This window comes from Oncorhynchus gorbuscha, linkage group LG08, assembly GCF_021184085.1.
Source record: "Oncorhynchus gorbuscha isolate QuinsamMale2020 ecotype Even-year linkage group LG08, OgorEven_v1.0, whole genome shotgun sequence".
NCBI lineage: Eukaryota > Metazoa > Chordata > Actinopteri > Salmoniformes > Salmonidae > Oncorhynchus > Oncorhynchus gorbuscha.
Window position 1 is genome coordinate 9,318,332 of NC_060180.1, and position 24,713 is coordinate 9,343,044.

General features: G+C 46.1%; 1 protein-coding gene across 5 annotated transcripts in view; it reads left to right on the top strand.

Moving 5' to 3' along the window:
• LOC124041170 (echinoderm microtubule-associated protein-like 6) overlaps positions 1–24,713 on the top strand; it is a 112,550-nt gene that overhangs the window by 37,898 nt on the left and 49,939 nt on the right. For all 5 annotated transcript variants that reach the window (XM_046358422.1, XM_046358421.1, XM_046358423.1 and 2 more), the window contains 8 exons: positions 4,664–4,849; positions 5,171–5,306; positions 10,614–10,815; positions 11,699–11,836; positions 14,568–14,824; positions 16,077–16,289; positions 16,401–16,571; positions 16,955–17,061. In XM_046358422.1, the coding sequence (XP_046214378.1) occupies positions 4,664–4,849; positions 5,171–5,306; positions 10,614–10,815; positions 11,699–11,836; positions 14,568–14,824; positions 16,077–16,289; positions 16,401–16,571; positions 16,955–17,061 (1,410 nt within the window). The remainder of the gene's footprint in view (positions 1–4,663; positions 4,850–5,170; positions 5,307–10,613; positions 10,816–11,698; positions 11,837–14,567; positions 14,825–16,076; positions 16,290–16,400; positions 16,572–16,954; positions 17,062–24,713) is intronic.

Here is a 24,713-nt window from a genome sequence, read left to right on the forward strand (position 1 = left end):
ACCTCTCTCTCTCTCCCTCCATCTTCTGTTTTATCCACCTCTCTCTCTCTCCTCCATCTTCTGTTTTATCCACCTCTCTCTCTCTCTCCTCCATCGTCTGTTTTATCCACCTCTCTCTCTTTCTCCTCCATCTTCTGTTTTATCCTTCTCTCTCTCTACCTCTCCTCCATCTTCTGTTTTATCCACCTCTCTCTCTACCTCTCCTCCATCTTCTGTTTTATCCACCTCTCTCTCTCTCCTCCATCTTCTGTTTTATCCACCTCTCTCTCTCTCCTCCATCTTCTGTTTTATCCACCTCTCTCTCTACCTCTCCTCCATCTTCTATTTTATCCACCTCTCTCTCTCTCTCCATCTTCTGTTTTATCCACCTCTCTCTCTATCCTCCATCTTCTGTTTTATCCATCTCTCTCTCTACCTCTCCTCCATCTTCTGTTTTATCCACCTCTCTCTCTCTCTCTCCTCCATCTTCTGTTTCATCCACCTCTCTCTCTCCTCCATCTTCTGTTTTATCCACCTCTCTCTCTACCTCTCCTCCATCTTCTATTTTATCCACCTCTCTCTCTATCTCTCCTCCATCTTCTGTTTTATCCTCCTCTCTCTCTCCTCCATCTTCTGTTTTATCCACCTCTCTCTCTACCTCTCCTCCATCTTCTGTTTTATCCACCTCTCTCTCTCCATCTTCTGTTTTATCCACCTCTCCCTCTCTCTCTCCTCCATCTTCTGTTTTATCCACCTCTCTCTCTCTCCTCCATCTTCTGTTTTATCCTCCTCTCTCTCTCCTCCATCTTCTGTGTTATCCACCTCTCTCTCTACCTCTCCTCCATCTTCTGTTTTATCCACCTCTCTCTCTCTCTCCATCTTCTGTGTTATCCACATATCTCTCTCTCCTCCATCTTCTGTTTTATCCACCTCTCTCTCTCTCCTCCATCTTCTGTTTTATCCACCTCTCTCTATCTCCTCCATCTTCTGTTTTATCCACCTCTCTCTATCTCTCCTCCATCTTCTGTTTTATACACCTCTCTCTCTCCTCCATCTTCTGTTTTATACACCTCTCTCTACCTCTCCTCCATCTTCTGTTTTATCCACCTCTCTCTCTCCTCATCTTCTGTGTTATCCACCTCTCTCTATCTCTCCTCCATCTTCTGTTTTATCCACCTCTCTCTCTCCTCCATCTTCTGTTTTATCCACCTCTCTCTCTACCTCTCCTCCATCTTCTATTTTATCCACCTCTCTCTCTCTCTCTCCTCCATCTTCTGTTTTATCCACCTCTCTCTCTCTCCCTCCATCTTCTGTTTTATCCACCTCTCTCTCTCCTCCATCTTCTGTTTTATCCATCTTCTGTTTTATCCACCTCTCTCTCTTTCTCCTCCATCTTCTGTTTTATCCTTCTCTCTCTCTACCTCTCCTCCATCTTCTGTTTTATCCACCTCTCCCTCTACCTCTCCTCCATCTTCTGTTTTATCCACCTCTCTCTCCTCCATCTTCTGTGTTATCCACCTCTCTCTCTCTCCTCCATCTTCTGTTTTATCCACCTCTCTCTCTACCTCTCCTCCATCTTCTATTTTATCCACCTCTCTCTCTCTCCCATCTTCTGTTTTATCCACCTCTCTCTATCTCCATCTTCTGTTTTATCCACTCTCTCTCTACCTCTCCTCCATCTTCTGTTTTATCCACCTCTCTCTCTCTCCATCTTCTGTTTTATCCATCTTCTGTTTTATCCACCTCTCTCTCTCCTCCATCTTCTGTTTTATCCACCTCTCTCTCTCTCCTCCATCTTCTGTTTTATCCACTCTCTCTCTCTCTCCTCCATCTTCTGTTTTATCCACCTCTCTCTCTCTCTCTCCTCCATCTTCTGTTTTATCCACCTCTCTCTCTCTCCTCCATCTTCTGTTTTATCCACCTCTCTCTCTACCTCTCCTCCATCTTCTGTTTTATCCACCTCTCTCTCTACCTCTCCTCCATCTTCTGTTTTATCCACCTCTCTCTCTCTCCTCCATCTTCTGTTTTATCCACCTCTCTCTCTCTCTCCATCTTCTGTTTTATCCACCTCTCTCTCTCTCTCTCCATCTTCTGTTTTATCCATCTCTCTCTCTCCTCCATCTTCTGTTTTATCCACCTTTCTCTCTCCTTCATCTTCTGTTTTATCCAACTATCTCTCTCCTCCATCTTCTGTTTTATCCACCTCTCTCTCTCCTCCATCTTCTGTTTTATCCACCTCTCTCTCTCTCCATCTACTGTTTTATCCACCTCTCTCTCTCTCCTCCATCTTCTGTTTTATCCACCTCTCTCTACCTCCTCCATCTTCTGTTTTATCCACCTCTCTCTACCTCTCCTCCATCTTCGGTTTTATACACCTCTCTCCCTACCTCTCCTCCATCTTCTGTTTTATCCACCTCTCTCTCTCTCCTCCATCTTCTGTTTTATCCACCTCTCTCTCTCTCTCCTCCATCTTCTGTTTTATCCACCTCTCTCTCTCTCCTCCATCTTCTGTTTTATCCATCTCTCTCTATCTCTCCTCCATTGCCTGTTTTATCCACCTCTCTCTCCTCCTCCATCTTCTGTTTTATCCACCTCTCTCTCTCCTCCTCCATCTTCTGTTTTATCCACCTCTCTCTCTCCCTCCATCTTCTGTTTTATCCACCTCTCTCTCTCTCCTCCATCTTCTGTTTTATCCACCTCTCTCTCTCTCCTCCATCTTCTGTTTTATCCACCTCTCTCTCTCTCTCCATCTTCTGTTTTATCCACCTCTCTCCTCCTCCATCTTCTGTTTTATCCACCTCCTCCATCTTCTGTTTTATCCACCTCTCTCTACCTCTCCTCCATCTTCGGTTTTATACACCTCTCTCCATCTTCCATGTTTTATCCACCTCTCTCCTCTCTCTCTCCATCTTCTGTTTTATCCACCTCTCTCTCTCTCCTCCATCTTCTGTTTTATCCACCTCTCTCTCTCTCCATCTTCTGTTTTATCCACCTCTCTCTCTCTCCTCCATCTTCTGTTTTATCCACCTCTCTCTCTCTCCTCCATCTTCTGTTTTATCCACCTCTCTCTCTCTCCTCCATCTTCTGTTTTATCCACCTCTCTCTCTCTCCTCCATCTTCTGTTTTATCCACCTCTCTCTCTCTCCTCCATCTTCTGTTTTATCCACCTCTCTCTCTCTCCTCCATCTTCTGTTTTATCCACCTCTCTCTACCTCTCCTCCATCTTCGGTTTTATACACCTCTCTCCCTACCTCTCCTCCATCTTCTGTTTTATCCACCTCTCTCTCTCTCCTCCATCTTCTGTGTTATCCACCTCTCTCTCTCTCCTCCATCTTCTGTTTTATCCACCTCTCTCTCTACCTCTCCTCCATCTTCTGTTTTATCCACCTCTCTCTCTCTCTCTCCTCCATCTTCTGTTTTATCCACCTCTCTCTCTCTCCTCCATCTTCTGTTTTATCCACCTCTCTCTCTCTCTCTCTCATCTTCTGTTTTATCCACCTCTCTCTACCTCTCCTCCATCTTCTGTTTTATCCACCTCTCTCTCTACCTCTCCTCCATCTTCTGTGTTATCCACATCTCTCTCTCTCCTCCATCTTCTGTTTTATCCACCTCTCTCTCTCTGCTCCATCTTCTGTTTTATCCATCTCTCTCTCTCTCCTCCATCTTCTGTTTTATCCACCTTTCTCTCTCCTTCATCTTCTGTTTTATCCAACTATCTCTCTCCTCCATCTTCTGTTTTATCCACCTCTCTCTCTCTCCTCCATCTTCTGTTTTATCCACCTCTCTCTCTCTCCATCTACTGTTTTATCCACCTCTCTCTCTCTCCTCCATCTTCTGTTTTATCCACCTCTCTCTACCTCCTCCATCTTCTGTTTTATCCACCTCTCTCTACCTCTCCTCCATCTTCGGTTTTATACACCTCTCTCCCTACCTCTCCTCCATCTTCTGTTTTATCCACCTCTCTCTATCTCTCCTCCATCTTCTGTTTTATCCACCTCTCTCTCTCTCCTCCATCTTCTGTTTTATCCACCTCTCTCTCTCTCCTCCATCTTCTGTTTTATCCATCTCTCTCTATCTCTCCTCCATTGCCTGTTTTATCCACCTCTCTCTCTCCTCCATCTTCTGTTTTATCCACCTCTCTCTCTCTCCTCCATCTTCTGTTTTATCCACCTCTCTCTCTCTCCTCCATCTTCTGTTTTATCCACCTCTCTCTCTCTCCTCCATCTTCTGTTTTATCCACCTCTCTCTCTCCCTCCATCTTCTGTTTTATCCACCTCTCTCTCTCTCCTCCATCTTCTGTTTTATCCACCTCTCTCTCTCTCCTCCATCTTCTGTTTTATCCACCTCTCTCTACCTCTCCTCCATCTTCGGTTTTATACACCTCTCTCCCTACCTCTCCTCCATCTTCGGTTTTATCCACCTCTCTCTATCTCTCCTCCATTGCCTGTTTTATCCACCTCTCTCTATCTCTCCTCCATTGCCTGTTTTATCCACCTCTCTCTCTCTCTCTCCTCCATTGCCTGTTTTATCCACCTTTCTATTCACCTCTCAAATTTTTCTTTCACCTTTCCTTTCCTCCCTCTATCATTGCATACTTGTACTTCTCTCTCATTCCCTGTCTCATCTCTCCTTCTTCTTTCACTCGCTCGCCACCTCTGCATCTTCCCCCTCTCCATGTCTCTAGTTCTGGGCTCTCTGCGGGAACGCCTTGACGCCCAAACGGGGTATATTCGGGAAGACGGGGGACCTACAAACCATTCTGTGTGTTGCGTCAGCTAAAGATGATGTCACATACTCTGGAGCGTTGAATGGGGATATCTACGTGTGGAAAGGACTGAACCTAATGCGCACAGTGCAGGCCGCTCACGGGGTGAGTGAAATACGTCCCTCTAATTCTCAACACCCATTGGCTGTACACTTGGCTGCACATTGGCTGTACACTTCCGGACATCCAAACTCCCGCTCTGGCTAAACCCAAACCTTCTCAATTCTATAATTGCGTACATCTATACACTGCAGCAACTGAATTCCCCTTCCCTGCCTATGAATCCCATGTAAATCTATAAGGTGTTGAAAAGCATTCAAAATTATAATTTTGCCCCTTTTTTTGTCTCCAATACAGAAAATATACTTTTTTGAAAAGTTTGATAATCCCCCTGCCTAAACCTAAAGTTGACTTCACTGTGTGTAGGCTGGGATCTTCAGCATGTATGCCTGTGAGGAGGGCTTCGCGACGGGGGGACGTGACGGCTGTGTCAGGCTCTGGGACGTGGACTTCAAGCCTATCACTAAGATCGACCTTCGGGAAGCTGAGCAGGGGTATAAAGGTAGGCCTATTTTAAGGCCTGGTTGAAGGCCTGGTAGAATCAACATGGGGCTCATTGGTTGATGAGCGCTAGCCCTCTGATCTGTTCAACGTCACAGAGTCTAAGCGGTGTGCATTAGCCGATAGGCCCTTCACAGGTTCCCGGAGGATGCCAGAGAAGCAGGGGGCCAGAAGGCTGATCAAATCTAGTCAGGGTCCGCATGTTTGTGCTTGTCCCTGTATTTTATTAGGATCCCCATTAGCTGTTGCAAAAGCAGCAGTTACTCTTTCTGGGGTCCACACAAAAGAGAGACTGGTATGCATAGTATTGATATTAGCCCTCTGATTACAGTGAATAGCAAGATGTGTGGCTCTGTTCTGGGCCAGATGCAGCAAATGTCAAATTGGCTTTTTACCAAATTACCGTACAACAGACCATGTATTCACCCTGCACACCCTAATTGACAACCAAACAAACCAAAACAAAGGCAAAGTCTTCTCATGCTTTGTTGATTTCAAAAAAAGCCTTCGATTCAATCTGGCATGAGGGTCTGCTATACAAACTGATGGAAAGTGGTGTTGGGGGTAAAACATACGACATTATAAAATCCATGTACACAAACAACAAGTGTGCGGTTAAAATTGGCAAAAAACACACACATTTCTTCACACAGGGTCGTGGGGTTAGACAGGGATGCAGCTTAAGCCCCACCCTCTTCAACATATATATCAACGAATTGGCGCGGGCACTAGAAAAGTCTGCAGCACCCGGCCTCCCCCTGCTAGAATCCGAAGTCAAATGTCTGCTGTTTGCTGATGATCTGGTGCTTCTGTCACCAACCAAGGAGGGCCTACAGCAGCACCTAGATCTTATGCACAGATTCTGTCAGACCTGGGCCCTGACAGTAAATCTCAGTAAGACCAAAATAATGGTGTTCCAAAAAAGGTCCAGTCACCAGGACCACAAATACAAATTCCATCTAGATACTGTTGCCCTAGAGCACACAAAAAACTATACATACCTTGGCCTAAACATCAGCGCCACAGGTAACTTCCACAAAGCTGTGAACGATCTGAGAGACAAGGCAAGAAGGGCATTCTATGCCATCAAAAGAAACATAAATTTCAACATACCAATTAGGATTTGGCTAAAAATACTTGAATCAGTCATAGAGCCCATTGCCCTTTATGGTTGTGAGGTCTGGGGTCCGCTCACCAACCAAGACTTCACAAAATGGGACAAACACCAAATTGAGACTCTGCACGCAGAATTCTGCAAAAATATCCTCCGTGTACAACGTAAAACACCAAATAATGCATGCAGAGCAGAATTAGGCCGATACCCACTAATTATCAAAATCCAGAAAAGAGCCGTTAAATTCTACAACCACCTAAAAGGAAGCGATTCACAAACCTTCCATAACAAAGCCATCACCTACAGAGAGATGAACCTGGAGAAGAGTCCCTAAGCAAGCTGGTCCTGGGGCTCTGTTCACAAACACAAACACACCCTACAGAGCCCCAGGACAACAGCACAATTAGACCCAACCAAATCATGAGAAAACAAAAGATAATTACTTAACACATTGGAAAGAATTAACAAAAAAACAGAGCAAACTAGAATGCTATTTGGCCCTACAGAGAGTACACAGCGGTAGAATACCTGACCACTGTGACTGACCCAAACTTAAGGAAAGCTTTGACTATGTACAGACTCAGTGAGCATAGCCTTGCTATTGAGAAAGGCCGCCGTAGGCAGACATGGCTCTCAAGGAAGACAGGCTATGTGCTCACTGCCCACAAAATGAGGTGGAAACTGAGCTGCACTTCCTAACCTCCTGCCCAATGTATGACCATATTAGAGAGACATATTTCCCCCAGATTACACAGATCCACAAAGAATTTGAAAACAAATCCAATTTTGAAAAACTCCCATATCTTTTGGGTGAAATTCCACAGTGTGCCATCACAGCAGCAAGATTTGTGACCTGTTGCCACGAGAAAAGGGCAACCAGTGAAGAACAAACACCATTGTAAATACAACCCATATTTATGCTTATTCATTTTATCTTGTGTCATTTAACTATTTGTACATTGTATTATATAATATGACATTTTTAATGTCTTTACTGTTTTTAAACTTCTCTATGTTTAATGTTTACTGTTAATTTTTGTTGTTTTTCACTTTATATATTCACTTTGTATGTTGTCCACCTCACTTGCTTTGGCAATGTTAACACATGTTTCCCATGCCAATAAAGCCCTTGAATTGAATAGAGAGAGAGAGAGAGAGAGAGAGAGAGAGAGAGAGAGAGAGAGATTTCAATCCATCTGAGCCAGAGGAAGCCATGTTAGTCAAATCAGACAGACAAATTTAAGATGGTCGGGTCTGTGAGACTCTGTGCTGTATGGATGAAACTGAATAAAGGTTTCTAAACCATTGTGACAGATGACATTTAGTCAACTCCCTGTTTCTTTCTGCTCTATGCCTCCTGCTAAGTTGAGGAAACCATCAGTGACACTCATGTATTATCAATGAGTCTCTTCTCGCTTCCCTTCCTTTGCTCCTCTGTTCTCCTCTCCTCTGTTCTGAGATGTGGCTGCTTGGCTGTTAGTGGTAGCTAGGGGCTGCTTGGCTGTTAGTGGTAGCTAGGGGCTGCTTGGCTGTTAGTGGTAGCTAGGGGCTGCTTGGCTGTTAGTGGTAGCTAGGGGCTGCTTGGCTGTTAGTGGTAGCTAGGGGCTGCTTGGCTGTTAGTGGTAGCTAGGGGCTGCTTGGCTGTTAGTGGTAGCTAGGGGCTGCTTGGCTGTTAGTGGTAGCTAGGGGCTGCTTGGCTGTTAGTGGTAGCTAGTGGCTGCTTGGCTGTTAGTGGTAGCTAGGGGCTGCTTGGCTGTTAGTGGTAGCTAGGGGCTGCTTGGCTGTTAGTGGTAGCTAGGGGCTGCTTGGCTGTTAGTGGTAGCTAGGGGCTGCTTGGCTGTTAGTGGTAGCTAGGGGCTGCTTGGCTGTTAGTGGTAGCTAGGGGCTGCTTGGCTGTTAGTGGTAGCTAGGGGCTGCTTGGCTGTTAGTGGTAGCTAGGGGCTGCTTGGCTGTTAGTGGTAGCTAGGGGCTGCTTGGCTGTTAGTGGTAGCTAGGGGCTGCTTGGCTGTTAGTGGTAGCTAGGGGCTGCTTGGCTGTTAGTGGTAGCTAGGGGCTGCTTGGCTGTTAGTGGTAGCTAGTGGCTGCTTGGCTGTTAGTGGTAGCTAGGGGCTGCTTGGCTGTTAGTGGTAGCTAGGGGCTGCTTGGCTGTTAGTGGTAGCTAGGGGCTGCTTGGCTGTTAGTGGTAGCTAGTGGCTGCTTGGCTGTTAGTGGTAGCTAGGGGCTGCTTGGCTGTTAGTTGTAGCAAGGGGCTGGTAAAAGCCCCATAAAGCTCAGTGTGCCCAGCCATCTCCGGGGGTGGGGAATACTAATATCTGACCTTTCACAGGAAAGTGACAGTTATAAAGGCTGTGGCCTTTCTGAAAGCCCCACAGACAGCCTGGGATTAGATACTGGCATTGTTGGGTGTTTGATGGCCGGTCAAAGACCTTCGGAAATAAATATTGTAATATGAATCTTGATTGAGTTTAAATCGATCTTGTCGGTTTGGTCAGTAGGAATGTCATTATGCAAAAGGCATAACTTTTCCAAACGTAAATTAGTAAACCTTCATAATAGTTTGCGGCTCTAGATTAGAATGTTCTACAAATGATTGCTGTACCCTCTGCATTAAAGGATTTCCAACTTCTGTTCTTGAAAATGTTGCGTCCAAGTGAAGGTTTGATTCCCAACTGCAGATTGGTTTTAGAGAGAAGACATTTGAGATAAGTAATTACTTTTCAGAAATGGTTATTCCCCCCAGGGTGTCAAACTGAAGTGTACTGTGCAGCCAATTAACTCGAGTTATCTGGTTGCCAGGTATTTTATGTCCACACAGATTATGAGACTGGCTCGGTTGCAGGTACGCTGTTAGCTTATACATTTTTTTGTAGCTGGTTTCTGGTTGCCAGGTAATGTTTTATAATTGTTTTCATATCCTGTGATGTTATTGAGTATTTTTTTTTAACCTTTATATAATTAAGCTAGTCAGTTAAGAACAAATTCTTATTTACAATGACGGCCTACCCTTGTTATAACAAGAGTCTGGGGATTTATAGCTGTGCTTCTACTGACTGAATTACAGACTTTTTAGTACTGATGTCTTGCATTGGGTGATGTCTTGCTGATGTCTTGCTTGCTTGAGATGGCTTCACTGAAGAAGCTCAATCTGTTTCTCCCTCTAGAGTTGTCTGCTTCATCTCTCTCTTCCCAAATGAAATTCAACCTGTATCAGCCACACATTCTCCCTCTAGAGTTGTCTGCTTCATCTCTCTCTTCCCAAATGAAAGTCGACCTGTATCAGCCACACATTCTCCTTCTGTGATTTACTCTGTGAAACTCGGAACGCTGTCTGAATGTAATAGTTTCTAACTCTTGATTGAAGTGTAAAACATGATGAAGTGGATTGGATGCTGCCCTTTATCACCTGCTGAGGAACGGGTGGGATTGCATTCGACCCTCCACTTTTGTTATACATGACAGAGCATTCATTATTTGTCATGTCCTCTCTCCCTCTCTCTCTCTCTTTCTCTCTATCCATCTATCTCCCTCTCTCTCCCTCTACCTGTTCTGTGGTCTGGGGAAATGCATCATCAAGTTAGGAGGCTGCAGATGCACAGAACAAAGCAGCAAGGATTGTTTTAAGGTGGAGATATGGTTCTTCTGTTGCAGTCATGCGCAATCCTCTTGGTTGGTCATCAATCGATAAGATAATTGAAAGGAACATGCTTATTTTATATCATAATATACATAATTTAAAACGGCCAAGTTCTATTCACAATAGTATTCAGTTGGTAAGAGACAGACATTCCATAAATACTAGGAATAGATTGTCCACACGTTGTCTAGACAGAAAAGAGAAATGGTCAAAATAAAATTTCGATTTAGAGTAATAAAAAAATGGAATAAATTAACTGAGCAAGCCAGAAACCTTTCAATATATCAATTTAAACATGATTTTAAAACGATTTAAATATAATACATAGAAATGTTGTGGGACTATAGTAGATGAAGAATCAATGTTTTTTTAGATTGAGTATTTATTGGTTCTTTATGTTAGTATGTTATGTATGTTTGTAATAGTGTGTTATATGTGGAAATGTGTTCGTATTATAAATAGTATTTTAATATTTAAGGACTCCTGGAAGTCCAAATGGGGACTAAAAGAGATCCAAATCAAATCAAATCCCTCCTCCCTCTCTTACATCTCTCTCTCAGGGCTGTCTATCCGTAGTGTGTGTTGGAGAGCAGACCGTATCCTGGCGGGGACACAGGACAGTGAGATCTTTGAGGTGATGGTTCGGGACAGAGACAAGCCTCTGCTCATCATTCAGGGTCACTGTGAGGGAGAGCTCTGGGCTCTGGACGTCCATCCCAAGAAACCGCTCGCTGTGACCGGCAGTGACGATCGATCTGTACGGTCAGTATTATCTCCAGCAGCTATGTAGCTCGTACATCAATTCCATCAGGAGCATCTTTATAGACCCAGTAGTTATCACCCAGGCCAACATCTCTGTCCATTCTATTTTAATCCACCACTCCATCCAGACTTTTCATCTTAATCACATCCACTCAGTGAACCCTGACCCGCAGTCCTACTCGTCCTGTTTGGTTCATTGGTTCTCCTCGCTCTCAAACAGCCCTTAGTTTGTAAGACACTGTTCTTCACATTTCTAACAGGAACAGTTGTAGGCTCGTTCAGAGCTACCTATGGAGAAGACACAGTGTCAGCTTGTGCAGGGGACACATCATGCATAATGAGGCCTCACGTCTGCTATCAGTAGAACTGGATCAGTCCCTCCACAACACACACACAGACCCACACAACTCTGCTCTACCAGGAGAGACAGAGCTCTCTGAGGGCCCAATCAAGGAGCCAATTAGTCTCTGTCTCACAGACACACATGCACACACATACACGCTCACGAGCCCGAGTGGACACACATCCGCACACTCCATAATAAATACACACACATACACCTACTGCATCTCAGCAACTTAATTCAACTTAATTCAAGTCTTCACCCTGCAGCTGCAACTAGCTCATTAAAACTTCTGTCACTTAACTACTACTCATATAATTTACTCTATTATGACTGTCTCTACAGAGGCAATGTTCATAGCTGAAACTGTGCTGATTGGTCACGATTGTGTGTGTGTGTGTGTGTGTGTGTGTGTGTGTGTGTGTGTGTGTGTGTGTGTGTGTGTGTGTGTGTGTGTGTGTGTGTGTGTGTGTGTGTGTGTGTGTGTGTGTGTGTGTGTGTGTGTGTGTGTGTGTGTGTGTGTGTGTGTGGTGTTTTCAGGTTGTGGAGCCTGGCAGACCACACCCTGATAGCTCGCTGTAACATGGAAGAGGCTGTCCGCAGTGTGGCCTTCAGCCACGATGGCTCTCAGCTTGCTCTTGGCATGAAGGACGGCTCCTTCACTGTGCTCCGAGTCAGGTACTGCTAACATCTTTAGTCCCTAGAGAATCTTCATTTGATCACCCGGTAGTTTGAGGAAATTCAAACTTGTAGTGTATTCAAGGTTTAAAAAGGCTTCTAAGATTTGTAATTTCCTTGATTTTATTGAAATGACGTGGAAACAACATTGATTCATCCAGTGTGTGCCCAGCAGGTTGAATTATGCCAAAGCTGGTGAAAGTACTTTCAGCATCAAACTCTTCAGATACATCTTGTAAAGAAGGGCCATAAAGTTATGAAACTTAGCCTACAGTGGGCCAAAACCTCGGGTTTAAACAGTCCCATATTGAGATGCTGAATTCATCACTTAAAACCTGATTGAAAGCCTCAGTTTAATTTACTCCACAGCAGACCCAGTGTGCAGGCCTGCACTTTCCATTAAGTTATAGTAAATTGGTCGCAGTGCTGTTAATCAATACGTTTTGAAGTGGCTAATCCCCACGCTGCACTTTGAAGTGAGCAGTGCTCCTGATTTGTATTCAGTCTATTAGAAATGAGTGAGCTTGCAGAAGCAGCTTTTTTATGATTGGATTGAATTTCTGTTGCCTGGGGCTCTGTTGTATTGTGTTGTATTGTGTTGTATTGTGCTGTATGGTTTTTACTGAGAGACGGTATGTTCAGAAGGGTTTGACTTGTTACTCTGACTTTTTATACACCTCATCGTTGGCTATAGCTGTTGGCTGATTATTGAGCCACATAGTGCACTGTATACCTTGATATTCCCCATAGGCTATTCCCTATAATTACTGTTCACCATATCTAATGGTTAGGAGTTTTTCAGGATAGGAGACACCATCACTGGCACCATGAATAACAATTACAGCACGTTGTTAGAATATGAAGCCATACTGTCTAGCCATCCTGCGATTACACACTCCCCCCATCCAAAATGACCAGTCAAAATTGAGTTAATCAAGTCTGGGCTGGTAAAATTGCTTTTGTGTGGGAGCAGCAGGTGTGATAAGACTGTGGTGGTTTCATTGTAATGCCTCCTCCGCAGAGAGAAACAGTAGGAGGACGAGTCTAGTGGCGAGGCTGCCTCATTGTTTGAGCTGGCTTTACAAATAACAAGCAGAAGGTAGCGCTGTGCATTACTGCTGGATTTCTTCAAATGCTACTAATGGGAGATTACTTTCATCTGCATATTAAAGCAAACTTGCTAGTAACGAAAAACCCACAAAAATAAACCAGCGGATTAGTTGATCACTCGTTGTTGCCGAGTCACGCGATTATGACAGCTGACAGCTGCATCCAGGACCCAGTTTGGGAACCCCTGGGGTAAACGCAGCCTTAGAGTATAAGAATATAGAAGTAGAAGGCCTATATTTCATTAAAACGTTTAACCTTAAATAGCTAAATAATAATATAATCATTATTAATATAATATATGCCATTTCAAATAACTTCATTAGCCTACATTTTCATTTGATAAAATATAGATTAGTTACATATTTGAAATAGGCACAGTACAATGATATTTTACCCCCGATCTTGATAAGAAATTACCATATCAGATCATTTTCTTTGAAAGACAGTATTTAATGCAGGGGTGCAACTTTCACATTTTTGCCCCACCCAGTTTTATCATTGGAATGTGATACAGAACGAGGCAACTGTGTGCTTTAGGACCATGCGGATGTCGCCGAGTGGGGTTCCCCCCCACTGCGGATATCCCCCCTTCTAAAACCAAAGTTACGCCCCTGATTTAATGGATTACATCAACTGGAAACAAATAAAATAATAAGAGTAGGCTACACCAATATTATTTTTCCATTCATACAACATGTCGGATAATTGCCACAGTAGGTTTGCTGTGGTTAACAAGGAAATACTTATTTCAGTTGTGCAGAATTATTGTCAAATAGATCAATCGCCCTAGGTCTGCTTAAAACGTTGTTCCGATGATAATACCCACCAGAGGGCGAACACATCTTCAGAGACTTTGGTAGCAAGGACTAAAGTAGCATTTCACTAACTCTGTCCTTGGGACCCTAAAGGGTGCATGTTTTGGTTTTGATTCAAGTTGATTCAAACAACCATTCATCAAGCATTTGAAAATTTAACCAAATGTGTAGTATTAGGACAAAAACCAAAATGTGGGGTCCCAAGGACCGAGTTAGGGAAAACCTGGACTAAATTCACGCTGACATCAGCTTTAGGTAGTGGTAATGAGGTGACCAATAATGGTTCCAATTGAGATCAGCTCTGCGGAGGAATTTAGTGCGTATTGATGGTTTAGCGAGAGATTGGCTGATGATCATCTGGTGGCCATTGATGGTTGCAATTGGTCCATAATGACAATGAACAGACCCAGTCCATCTGCTACTGCTCACTGGCTGAGTTTACACAGGTAGCCCAATTGTGATATATTTTTCACTAATTTGACCACTCAGTTCAGCTCTGAAAAAGGTCTGATGTCAAAATATCTGATGTGATTGATCAAAAGACCAGAATTGGACTGCCTGTCTAAACAAAGCCACTAGGTAGACGGATGAGCTAGCCAGCTGGCCTCCCGTACAGAGCCGAGGGATTCACTCTTTTCTTTCTCTCTGTCTCTCTCCCTTTCTCTTTACCCCATCTCCTCACTCTTTCTCTCTGTCTTCTCCTCACTCTTTCTCTTTTGCTGATTTGCTCTCTTTTTCTCTCTCTCTCTTCCCCTCCATCTCTCTTCCCTCCCTCTCATCCACCCTCCCACTCCTCTCTCTCCCAGGGACATGACGGAGGTGGTGCACATTAAAGACAGGAAGGAAGTGATTCATGAGATGAAGTTCTCTCCGGATGGCAGCTACCTGGCCGTGGGCTCTAATGACGGCCTGGTGGATGTGTACGCCGTGGCGCAGCGCTACAAGAAGGTGGGTGAGTGCAACAAGTCCTCCAGCTTCATCACCCACCTGGACTGGTCCATGGACAGCAAGTTCCTCCAGAGCAACGACGGGGCGGGAGAACGCCTCTTCTACAGGATGCCAAGTGAGTGAATCAACGCCACCGGTGAAAAAGCAAAGCTTCATAATGACCCTGTGTCTTTCCTCTGAACCAGGCTATGATAACCATGATATAACTCCTATTACCTCGACTTGCTGTGAACACAATCAGTGATTAAATCTGATGTCTCTTGTTTCCTTATCGGGATAAGTTACATAAACAGATCGTACAGCAATCAGCTTGACAGTAAACAGCAATTAGGCCCATGAAGATGGTTCAAAGCTAGCTTATCGCCATGCCAAGCAATCCCTGTTACACACACACCAGCAATCTTCACATCACATCCGGCTTAAACATCCATCGACGTGATTATGCAATAGTTTCTTCTGATTCCGAGTGGCAGGTAGCCTAGTGCATAGAGGGTGGGCCAGGAACTGAAAGGTCGCTGGTTTCGAATACCTGAGACGACAACCCAAATTGGCTCCAGGGGCGCTGTGCTACTATGGCTGACCCTGTAAAACAACACATTCCACTGCACCTACAGTACCAGTCAAAAGTTTGGACACACCTACTCATTCAATAATTGTTTTGTATTTTTTGCTATTTTCTACATTGTAGAATAATAGTGAAGACATCAAAACTATGAAATAGTAACCAAAAAAGTGTTAAACAAATCCAAATATATTTTATATTTGAGATTCTTCAAAGTAGCCACCCTTTGCCTTGATTACAGCTTTGCACACACATTCTCTCAACCAGCTTCATGAGGTAGTCACCTGGAATGCATTTCAATTAACAGGTGTGCTTTGTTAAGTTCATTTGTGGAATTTCCTTAATGCGTTTGAGCCAATCAGTTGTGTTGTGACAAGGTAGGTGTGGTATACAGAAGACAGCCCTATTTGGTAAAATAGCTCAAATAAGCAAAGAGAAACAACAGCCCATCATGACTTTAACATATGAAGGTCGGTCAATGTGGAAAATTTCAAGCACTTTGAAAGTTTCTTCAAGTGCAGTCGCCATCATGTCAGACCTTACAGTGAAATGCTTACTTACAAACCGTTAACCAACAATGCAGTTTGGAGAAAATACCTAAAAAAAGTAAGAGATAAGAATGTCAAATAATTAAAGAGCAGCAGTAAATAACAATAGCGGGGCTACATACAGGGGGTACCGGTACAGAGTCAATGTGTGGGGGCACCGGTCTCGAGGTAATTGAGGTAAAATGTACAGAACAACCTGGTTTTACCTGTAAGATTCTGCCCATTTTAGTCCTCCATCCTGTTTTTCTCCCATGAAGTTGGGAAGCACCTGACCACTAAGGAGGAGGTAAAAGGGATCCACTGGAGCTCGTGGACAAGTGTGATTGGTCCAGAGGTGAGTGGGATCTGGCCCAAGTACACCAACATCAGTGACGTAAACTCTGTGGACGCCAACTACTGCAGCGCTGTGCTGGTTGCTGGAGATGACTTTGGTCTGGTCAAACTGTTCCGCTTCCCCTGCCTAAAGAAAGGTCAGTAAATGTTTTTGTAAATATACAATGTTGAGAGAAGGAATTATGTTGAACACTCCCCTTCTCTCATTTCACTTTGACTAGTTTTTCTTTGCCTGATGTTGTGCACAGGGGCAAAATTCAAAAAGTACATTGGCCACTCGGCCCACGTGACCAACGTGCACTGGTCTCACGACCTGCAGTGGGTGTTGACCACTGGCGGGTCCGACCATTCTGTGTTCCAGTGGAAGTTCCTGCCTGAGGGCATCATGAATGGAGGACTGGAGACCAGTATACCACAAGGTACAGTATACTGAGAGAATAAAACATTAAAAACACCTTCCTAATATTGAGTTGCACCCAATCCCTTTTGCCCTCAGAACAGCCTCAATTTGTTGGGCATGGATTGTTTTATACACCCAGAGGAACCTGGGGGTTTGAAATGTTTATGAATGTACTGTACGGTTCTATTGAGAGGCCCCATATGGTCATGTAGAGCTGGTGCAGAAGTATTCTTGGGTAGATTTGTGTCTGAGCTATATGATTTAATGTACCTCACAACAGTGGTTAGGGGAGTGACTACTGTAGACAATATTCATGATCTTGTCAAAAGCCAATGTAATGAGTGATTGTTGCACCAGTGAAAATCTGTTTCCTTGCTGTCTCCTGGTATCGGTTCCCTCTAGATGGCCATGCAGACTCCAACAGTGAGGAGTCTGACTCTGATGTGTCTGATGTCCCGGAGCTGGACTCTGATATCGAGCAGGAGACCCAGATCAACTACGACCGACAGGTGGGTGTGTGGAGCTCCCTGGAGGGAGTGCTATATGGGTCAGACAGAGAGAGGCTGATATCAGGTTTAGAGATGATACACCACGTGAGGGACACTGACAAAGTTCTATAACAGATGCCTTACATTGATGCTGCATTTGAAGTAGAGAGAGAATGAGTGTCAGTACAGGTGTCAGATCCTAATTTGACCAGTTTGGTCACCGTAGCAAAATAATAAGTGATACTTTCTAATGGGGAAAATGTGTTTTGATAGACTACAGTAGACAAGTTTAAGTGTAAGCTCTAGTGAGGAAAAGAGAACTGTGGGTTTTCAGTGTTTTTTATAACGTAAATCACAAGGCGCATTTTAACTTCCTGCAGTGCATGAAAATTGTAACAACAGAGTGATCAAATTAAGATAATACATATCTATTTGAGAATGACAGTTGAATAAGAGGAGAATATGCCCCCATTATAAAATGCTGTCAGTGTCATGCAGGTGAAAGAGGACCCAAAAGCGACTTGGCGAAAACAGAGTCTTTAATCCAGTAAAGTAAATACAAACAAAAAAACACAACTTTCACTCGAAATGACGAGGACAAACTGGAGACTCGATCTTGAACAGCAGGTGAACAGCAGGTTGCCTCGGAAGGCACTTGAACCAGACAGACTCAGACACCTGCTCACCACGCAGCATCTGAGGAAAACACGACACGACAGGGCGATACACAAACACAGCACAGTGAATTCTAGACAAGGAACCGACAGGACAGGAACGGAACACAAAGGAAGAAATAGGGACTCTAATCAGGGGAAAGGATCGGGAACAGGTGTGGGAAGACTAAATGATTGATTAGGGGAATAGGAACAGCTGGGAGCAGGAACGGAACGATAGAGAGAAGAGAGAGCGAGAGAGTGAGAGAGGGAGGGGGAGAGAGAGGGATAGAAAGAGGGAAAGAACCTAATAAGACCAGCAGAGGGAAACGAATAGAATGGGAAGCACAGGGACAAGACAAGATAATAAATGACAAAACATGACAGTACCCCCCACTCACCGAGCGCCTCCTGGCGCACTCGAGGAGGAATCCTGGCGGCAACGGAGGAAATCATCAATGAGTGAACGGTCCAGCACGTCCCGAGACGGAACCCAACTCCTCTCCTCAGGACCGTAACCCTCCCAATCCACTAAGTATTGGTGACCCCGTCCCCGAGAACGCATGTCCATGATCTTATGTACCTTGTAAATAGGTGCGCTCTCGACAAGGACGGGAGGGGGGAGGGAAGACGAACGGGGGTGCGAAGAAAGGGCTTGACACAGGAGACATGGAAGACAGGATGGACGCGACGAAGATGTCGCGGAAGAAGCAGTCGCACAGCGACAGGATTGACGACCTGGGAGACACGGAACGGACCAATGAACCGCGGAGTCAACTTACGAGAAGCTGTCGTAAGAGGAAGGTTGCGAGTGGAAAGCCACACTCTCTGGCCGCAACAATACCTTGGACTCTTAATCCTGCGTTTATTGGCGGCTCTCACAGTCTGTGCCCTGTAACGGCAAAGTGCAGACCTCACCCTCCTCCAGGTGCGCTCACAACGTTGGACAAACGCTTGAGCGGAGGGAACGCTGGACTCGGCAAGCTGGGATGAGAACAGAGGAGGCTGGTAACCCAGACTACTCTGAAACGGAGATAACCCGGTAGCAGACGAAGGAAGCGAATTGTGAGCGTATTCTGCCCAGGGGAGCTGTTCTGCCCAAGACGCAGGGTTTCTGAAAGAAAGGCTGCGTAGTATGCGACCAATCGTCTGATTGGCCCTCTCTGCTTGACCGTTAGACTGGGGATGAAACCCGGAAGAGAGACTGACGGACGCACCAATCAAACGACAGAACTCCCTCCAAAACTGTGACGTGAATTGCGGGCCTCTGTCTGAAACGGCGTCTAACGGGAGGCCATGAATTCTGAATACATTCTCGATAATGATTTGTGCCGTCTCCTTAGCGGAAGGAAGTTTAGCGAGGGGAATGAAATGTGCCGCCTTAGAGAACCTATCGACAACCGTAAGAATCACAGTCTTCCCCGCAGACAAAGGCAGACCGGTAATGAAGTCTAGGGCGATGTGAGACCATGGTCGAGAAGGAATGGGGAGCGGTCTGAGACGACCGGCAGGAGGAGAGTTACCCGACTTAGTCTGCGCGCAGTCCGAACAAGCAGCCACGAAACGGCGCGTGTCACGCTCCTGAGTCGGCCACCAAAAGCGCTGGCGAATAGACGCAAGAGTGCCTCGAACACCGGGATGACCAGCTAACTTGGCAGAGTGAGCCCACTGAAGAACAGCCAGACGAGTGGAAACAGGAACGAAAAGGAGGTTACTAGGACAAGCGCGCGGCGACGCAGTGTGCGTGAGTGCTTGCTTAACCTGTCTTTCAATTCCCCAGACTGTTAACCCGACAACACGCCCATAAGGAAGAATCCCTCGGGATCAGTAGAAGCCACAGAAGAACTAAACAGACGGGATAAGGCATCAGGCTTGGTGTTCTTGCTACCCGGACGGTAAGAAATCACAAACTCGAAACGAGCGAAAAACAACGCCCAACGAGCTTGACGGGCATTAAGTCGTTTGGCAGAACGGATGTACTCAAGGTTCTTATGGTCTGTCCAAACGACAAAAGGAACGGTCGCCCCTCCAACCACTGTCGCCATTCGCCTAGGGCTAAGCGGATGGCGAGCAGTTCACGGTTACCCACATCATAGTTGCGCTCAGATGGCGACAGGCGATGAGAAAAATAAGCGCAAGGATGAACCTTATCGTCAGACTGGAAGCGCTGGGATAGAATGGCTCCCACGCCTACCTCTGAAGCGTCAACCTCGACAATGAATTGTCTAGTGACGTCAGGAGTAACGAGGATAGGAGCGGACGTAAAACGTTCTTTTAGAAGATCAAAAGCTCCTGGGCGGAACCGGACCACTTAAAACACGTCTTGACAGAAGTAAGAGCTGTGAGAGGGGCAGCAACTTGACCGAAATTACGAATGAAACGCCGATAGAAATTAGCGAAACCTAAAAAGCGCTGCAACTCGACACGTGACCTTGGAACGGGCCAATCACTGACAGCTTGGACCTTAGCGGAATCCATCTGAATGCCTTCAGCGGAAATAACGGAACCGAGAAAAGTAACGGAGGAGACATGAAAAGAGCACTTCTCAGACTTTACGTAGAGACAATTCTCTAAAAGGCGCTGTAGAACACGTCGAACGTGCTGAACATGAATCTCGAGTGACGGAGAAAAAATCAGGATATCGTCAAGATAGACAAAAACAAAGATGTTCAGCATGTCTCTCAGAACATCATTAACTAATGCCTGAAAAACAGCTGGCGCATTGGCGAGACCAAACGGCAGAACCCGGTACTCAAAATGCCCTAACGGAGTGTTAAACGCCGTTTTCCACTCGTCCCCCTCTCTGATGCGCACGAGATGGTAAGCGTTACGAAGGTCCAACTTAGTAAAGCACCTGGCTCCCTGCAGAATCTCGAAGGCTGATGACATAAGGGGAAGCGGATAACGATTCTTAACCGTTATGTCATTCAGCCCTCGATAATCCACGCAGGGGCGCAGAGTACCGTCCTTCTTCTTAACAAAAAGAACCCCGCCCGGCCGGAGAGGAAGAAGGCACTATGGTACCGGCGTCAAGAGACACAGACAAATAATCCTCGAGAGCCTTACGTTCGGGAGCCGACAGAGAGTATAGTCTACCCCGAGGAGGAGTGGTCCCCGGAAGGAGATCAATACTACAATCATACGACCGGTGAGGAGGAAGGGAGTTGGCTCGGGACCGACTGAAGACCGTGCGCAGATCATGATATTCCTCCGGCACTCCTGTCAAATCGCCAGGTTCCTCCTGAGAAGTAGGGACAGAAGAAACGGGAGGGATGGCAGACATTAAACACTTCACATGACAAGAAACGTTCCAGGATAGGATAGAATTACTAGACCAATTAATAGAAGGATTATGACATACTAGCCAGGGATGACCCAAAACAACAGGTGTAAACGGTGAACGAAAAATCAAAAAAGAAATAGTCTCACTGTGGTTACCAGATACTGTGAGGGTTAAAGGTAGTGTCTCAAATCTGATACTGGGAAGATGACTACCATCTAAGGCGAACATGGGCGTAGGCTTCTCTAACTCTCTGAAAGGAATGTCATGTTTCCGAACCCATGCTTCGTCCATGAAACAACCCTCAGCCCCAGAGTCTATCAAGGCACTACATGTAGCACCCGAACCGGTCCAGCGTAGATGGACCGACAAAGTAGTACAGGATCTTGATGGAGAGACTTGAGTAGTTGCGCTCACCTGTAGCCCTCCGCTTACAGATGAGCTCTGGCTTTTACTGGACATGAATTAACAAAATGTCCAGCAACTCCGCAATAGAGGCACAGGCGGTTGGTGATCCTCCGTTCCCTCTCCTTAGTCGAGATGCGAATCCCTCCCAGCTGCATGGGCTCAGACTCTGAGCCAGAGGAGGGAGATGGTTGCGATGCGGAGCAGGGAAACACCGTTGATGCGAGCTCTCTTCCACGAGCCCGGTGACGAAGATCTACCCGTCGTTCTATGCGGATGGCGAGAGCAATCAAAGAGTCCACATCTGAAGGAACCTCCCGGGAGAGAATCTCATCCTTAACCACTGCGTGGAGTCCCTCCAGAAAACGAGCGAGCAGCGCCGGCTCGTTCCACTCACTAGAGGCAGCAAGAGTGCGAAACTCAATAGAATAATCCGTTATGGACCGTTCACCTTGGCATAAGGAAGCCAGGGCCCTAGAAGCCTCCCTACCAAAAACTGAACGGTCAAAAACCCGAATCATCTCCTCTTTAAAGTTCTGGAACTTGTTAGAGCAATCAGCCCTTGCCTCCCAGATAGCTGTGCCCCATTCTCGAGCCCGGCCAGTAAGGAGTGAAATGACGTAAGCAACCCGAGCTCTCTCTCTAGAGTATGTGTTGGGTTGGAGAGAGAACACAATCTCACACTGCGTGAGAAAGGAGCGGCACTCAGTGGGCTGCCCGGAGTAGCAAGGTGGGTTATTAACCCTAGGTTCTGGAGGCTCGGCAGGCCAGGAAGTAACAGGTGGCACGAGACGTAGACTCTGGAACTGTCCAGAGAGGTCGGAAACCTGAGCGGCCAGGTTCTCCACGGCATGGCGAGCAGCAGACAATTCCTGCTCGTGTCTGCCGAGCATGGCTCCTTGGATCTCGACGGCAGTGTAACGAGCGTCTGAAGTCGCTGGGTCCATTCCTTGGTCGGTTCCTTCTGTCATGCAGGTGAAAGAGGACCCAAAAGCGACTTGGCGAAAACAGAGTCTTTAATCCAGTAAAGTAAATACAAACAAAAAACACAACTTTCACTCGAAATGACGAGGACAAACTGGAGACTCGATCTTGAACAGCAGGTGAACAGCAGGTTGCCTCGGGAAGGCACTTGAACCAGACAGACTCAGACACCTGCTCACCACGCAGCATCTGAGGAAAACACGACACGACAGGGCGATACACAAACACAGCACGGTGAATTCTAGACAAGGAACCGACAGGACAGGAACGGAACACAAAGGAAGAAATAGGGACTCTAATCAGGGGAAAGGATCGGGAACAGGTGTGGGAAGACTAAATGATTGATTAGGGGAATAGGAACAGCTGGGAGCAGGAACGGAACGATAGAGAGAAGAGAGAGCGAGAGAGTGAGAGAGGGAGGGGGAGAGAGAGGGATAGAAAGAGGGAAAGAACCTAATAAGACCAGCAGAGGGAAACGAATAGAATGGGAAGCACAGGGACAAGACAAGATAATAAATGACAAAACATGACAGTCAGAAAGAGAGAGAGACGACCACACACTACTCAAGGCCTAAACAATACCCTGTTAAAATACCCTCCAGTAAGTTGAGAGAGAGTCAATTGTTAGAACACCAACACCAGTCAGTGTTATCTGGATTGGCCCGTGTTAGTGTTAGCCCGTGTTAGTGTTAGCCCGTGTTAGTGTTAGCCCGTGTTAGTGTTAGCCCGTGTTGGGGTTAGCCAGTGTTAGTGTTAGCCCGTGTTAGTGTTAGCCAGTGTTAGTGTTAGCCCTTGTTAGTGTTAGCCCGTGTTAGTCAGAATGCCTCCAGCCATGATCTAGGATCCTGAGAAGTCAAGAAAGTCAATCAAGGTACCGAGTGGAGATCTTCTGATATTGATTGATGTGAACAGAGCGAGGCAGACGGAAGGGGAAATAAGATATTCAAATAGCGGCTTTGTATGGGCTCAGCACTGACTGAGGCTCTATATTGTCGGAGAACGGCTGGGTTGTCATAGCATCCTTCACAAGCCTTATCTCCACTGGCAGCTGGGTCTGCATCTGTTGGCCTGACGGTGCGGGTTGGTGCCACACGTAGCGCTGCTGGTTTGTGCCACACGTAGCGCTGCTGGTTTGTGCCACACGTAGCGCTGCCGGTTTGTGCCACACGTAGCGCTGCCGGTTTGTGCCACACTTAGCGCTGCCGGTTTGTGCCACACGTAGCGCTGCCGGTTTGTGCCACACTTAGCGCTGCCGGTTTGTGCCACACGTAGCGCTGCCGGTTTGTGCCACACGTAGTGCTGCCTGTTTGTGCCACACGTAGCGCTGCCGGTTTGTGCCACACTTAGCGCTGCCGGTTTGTGCCACACGTAGCGCTGCCGGTTTGTGCCACACGTAGCGCTGCCCACACGGTTTTGTGCCACACACGTAGCGCTGCCGGTTTGTGCCACACTTAGCGCTGCCGGTTTGTGCCACACTTAGCACTGCCGGTTTGTGCCACACGTAGCGCTGCCGGTTTGTGCCACACTCAGCGCTGCCATATGTTCTCTGGAGATACCCAGCCGTCGGCGCCCGCACTGCTTCATGACAGAACAATGAGTTGCCTGTTTAAAGTTTCAACAGTGTAATACTTGTTTAGTAGGTTGCATTTGATATCATTATTCAGTGGGTCCTGTATCAGCCAGACGGTGGAGGATAGCAGGTTGACAGATGATGCACAATATGCGGGACTGTTGTTCCAGGTGTATGTAGAGGACTGTGTGTTGTTGTTACAGGAGGACAGTGTGTGATTTATATGATAACTATGTGTGATTGTTACAGGAGGACAGTTTGATTTAGAGGAGGACTGTGTGTGTGATTGTTACAGGAGGACTGTGTCTGATTGTTCCAGGAGGACTGTGTCTGATTTACAGAAGGAGTGTGAGCAATTTACATGAGGGCTGTGTGTGATTTACAGGAGGGCTGTGTGTGATTTACAGGAGGGCTGTGTGTGATTTACAGGAGGGCTGTGTGTGATTTACAGGAGGGCTGTGTGTGATTTACAGGAGGGCTGTGTGTGATTTACAGGAGGGCTGTGTGTGATTTATAGGAGGACTGTGTGTGAGGAGGACTGTGTGTGGTTGTTACAGGAGGACTGTGTGTGGTTGTTACAGGAGGACTGTGTATGATTTACAGGAGGACTGTGTGTGAGGAGGACTGTGTGTGATTTACAGGAGGACTGTGTGTGATTGTTACAGGAGGACTGTGTGTGATTGTTACAGGAGGACTGTGTGTGATTGTTACAGGAGGACTGTGTGTGATTGTTACAGGAGGACTGTGTGTGATTGTTACAGGAGGACTGTGTGTGATTGTT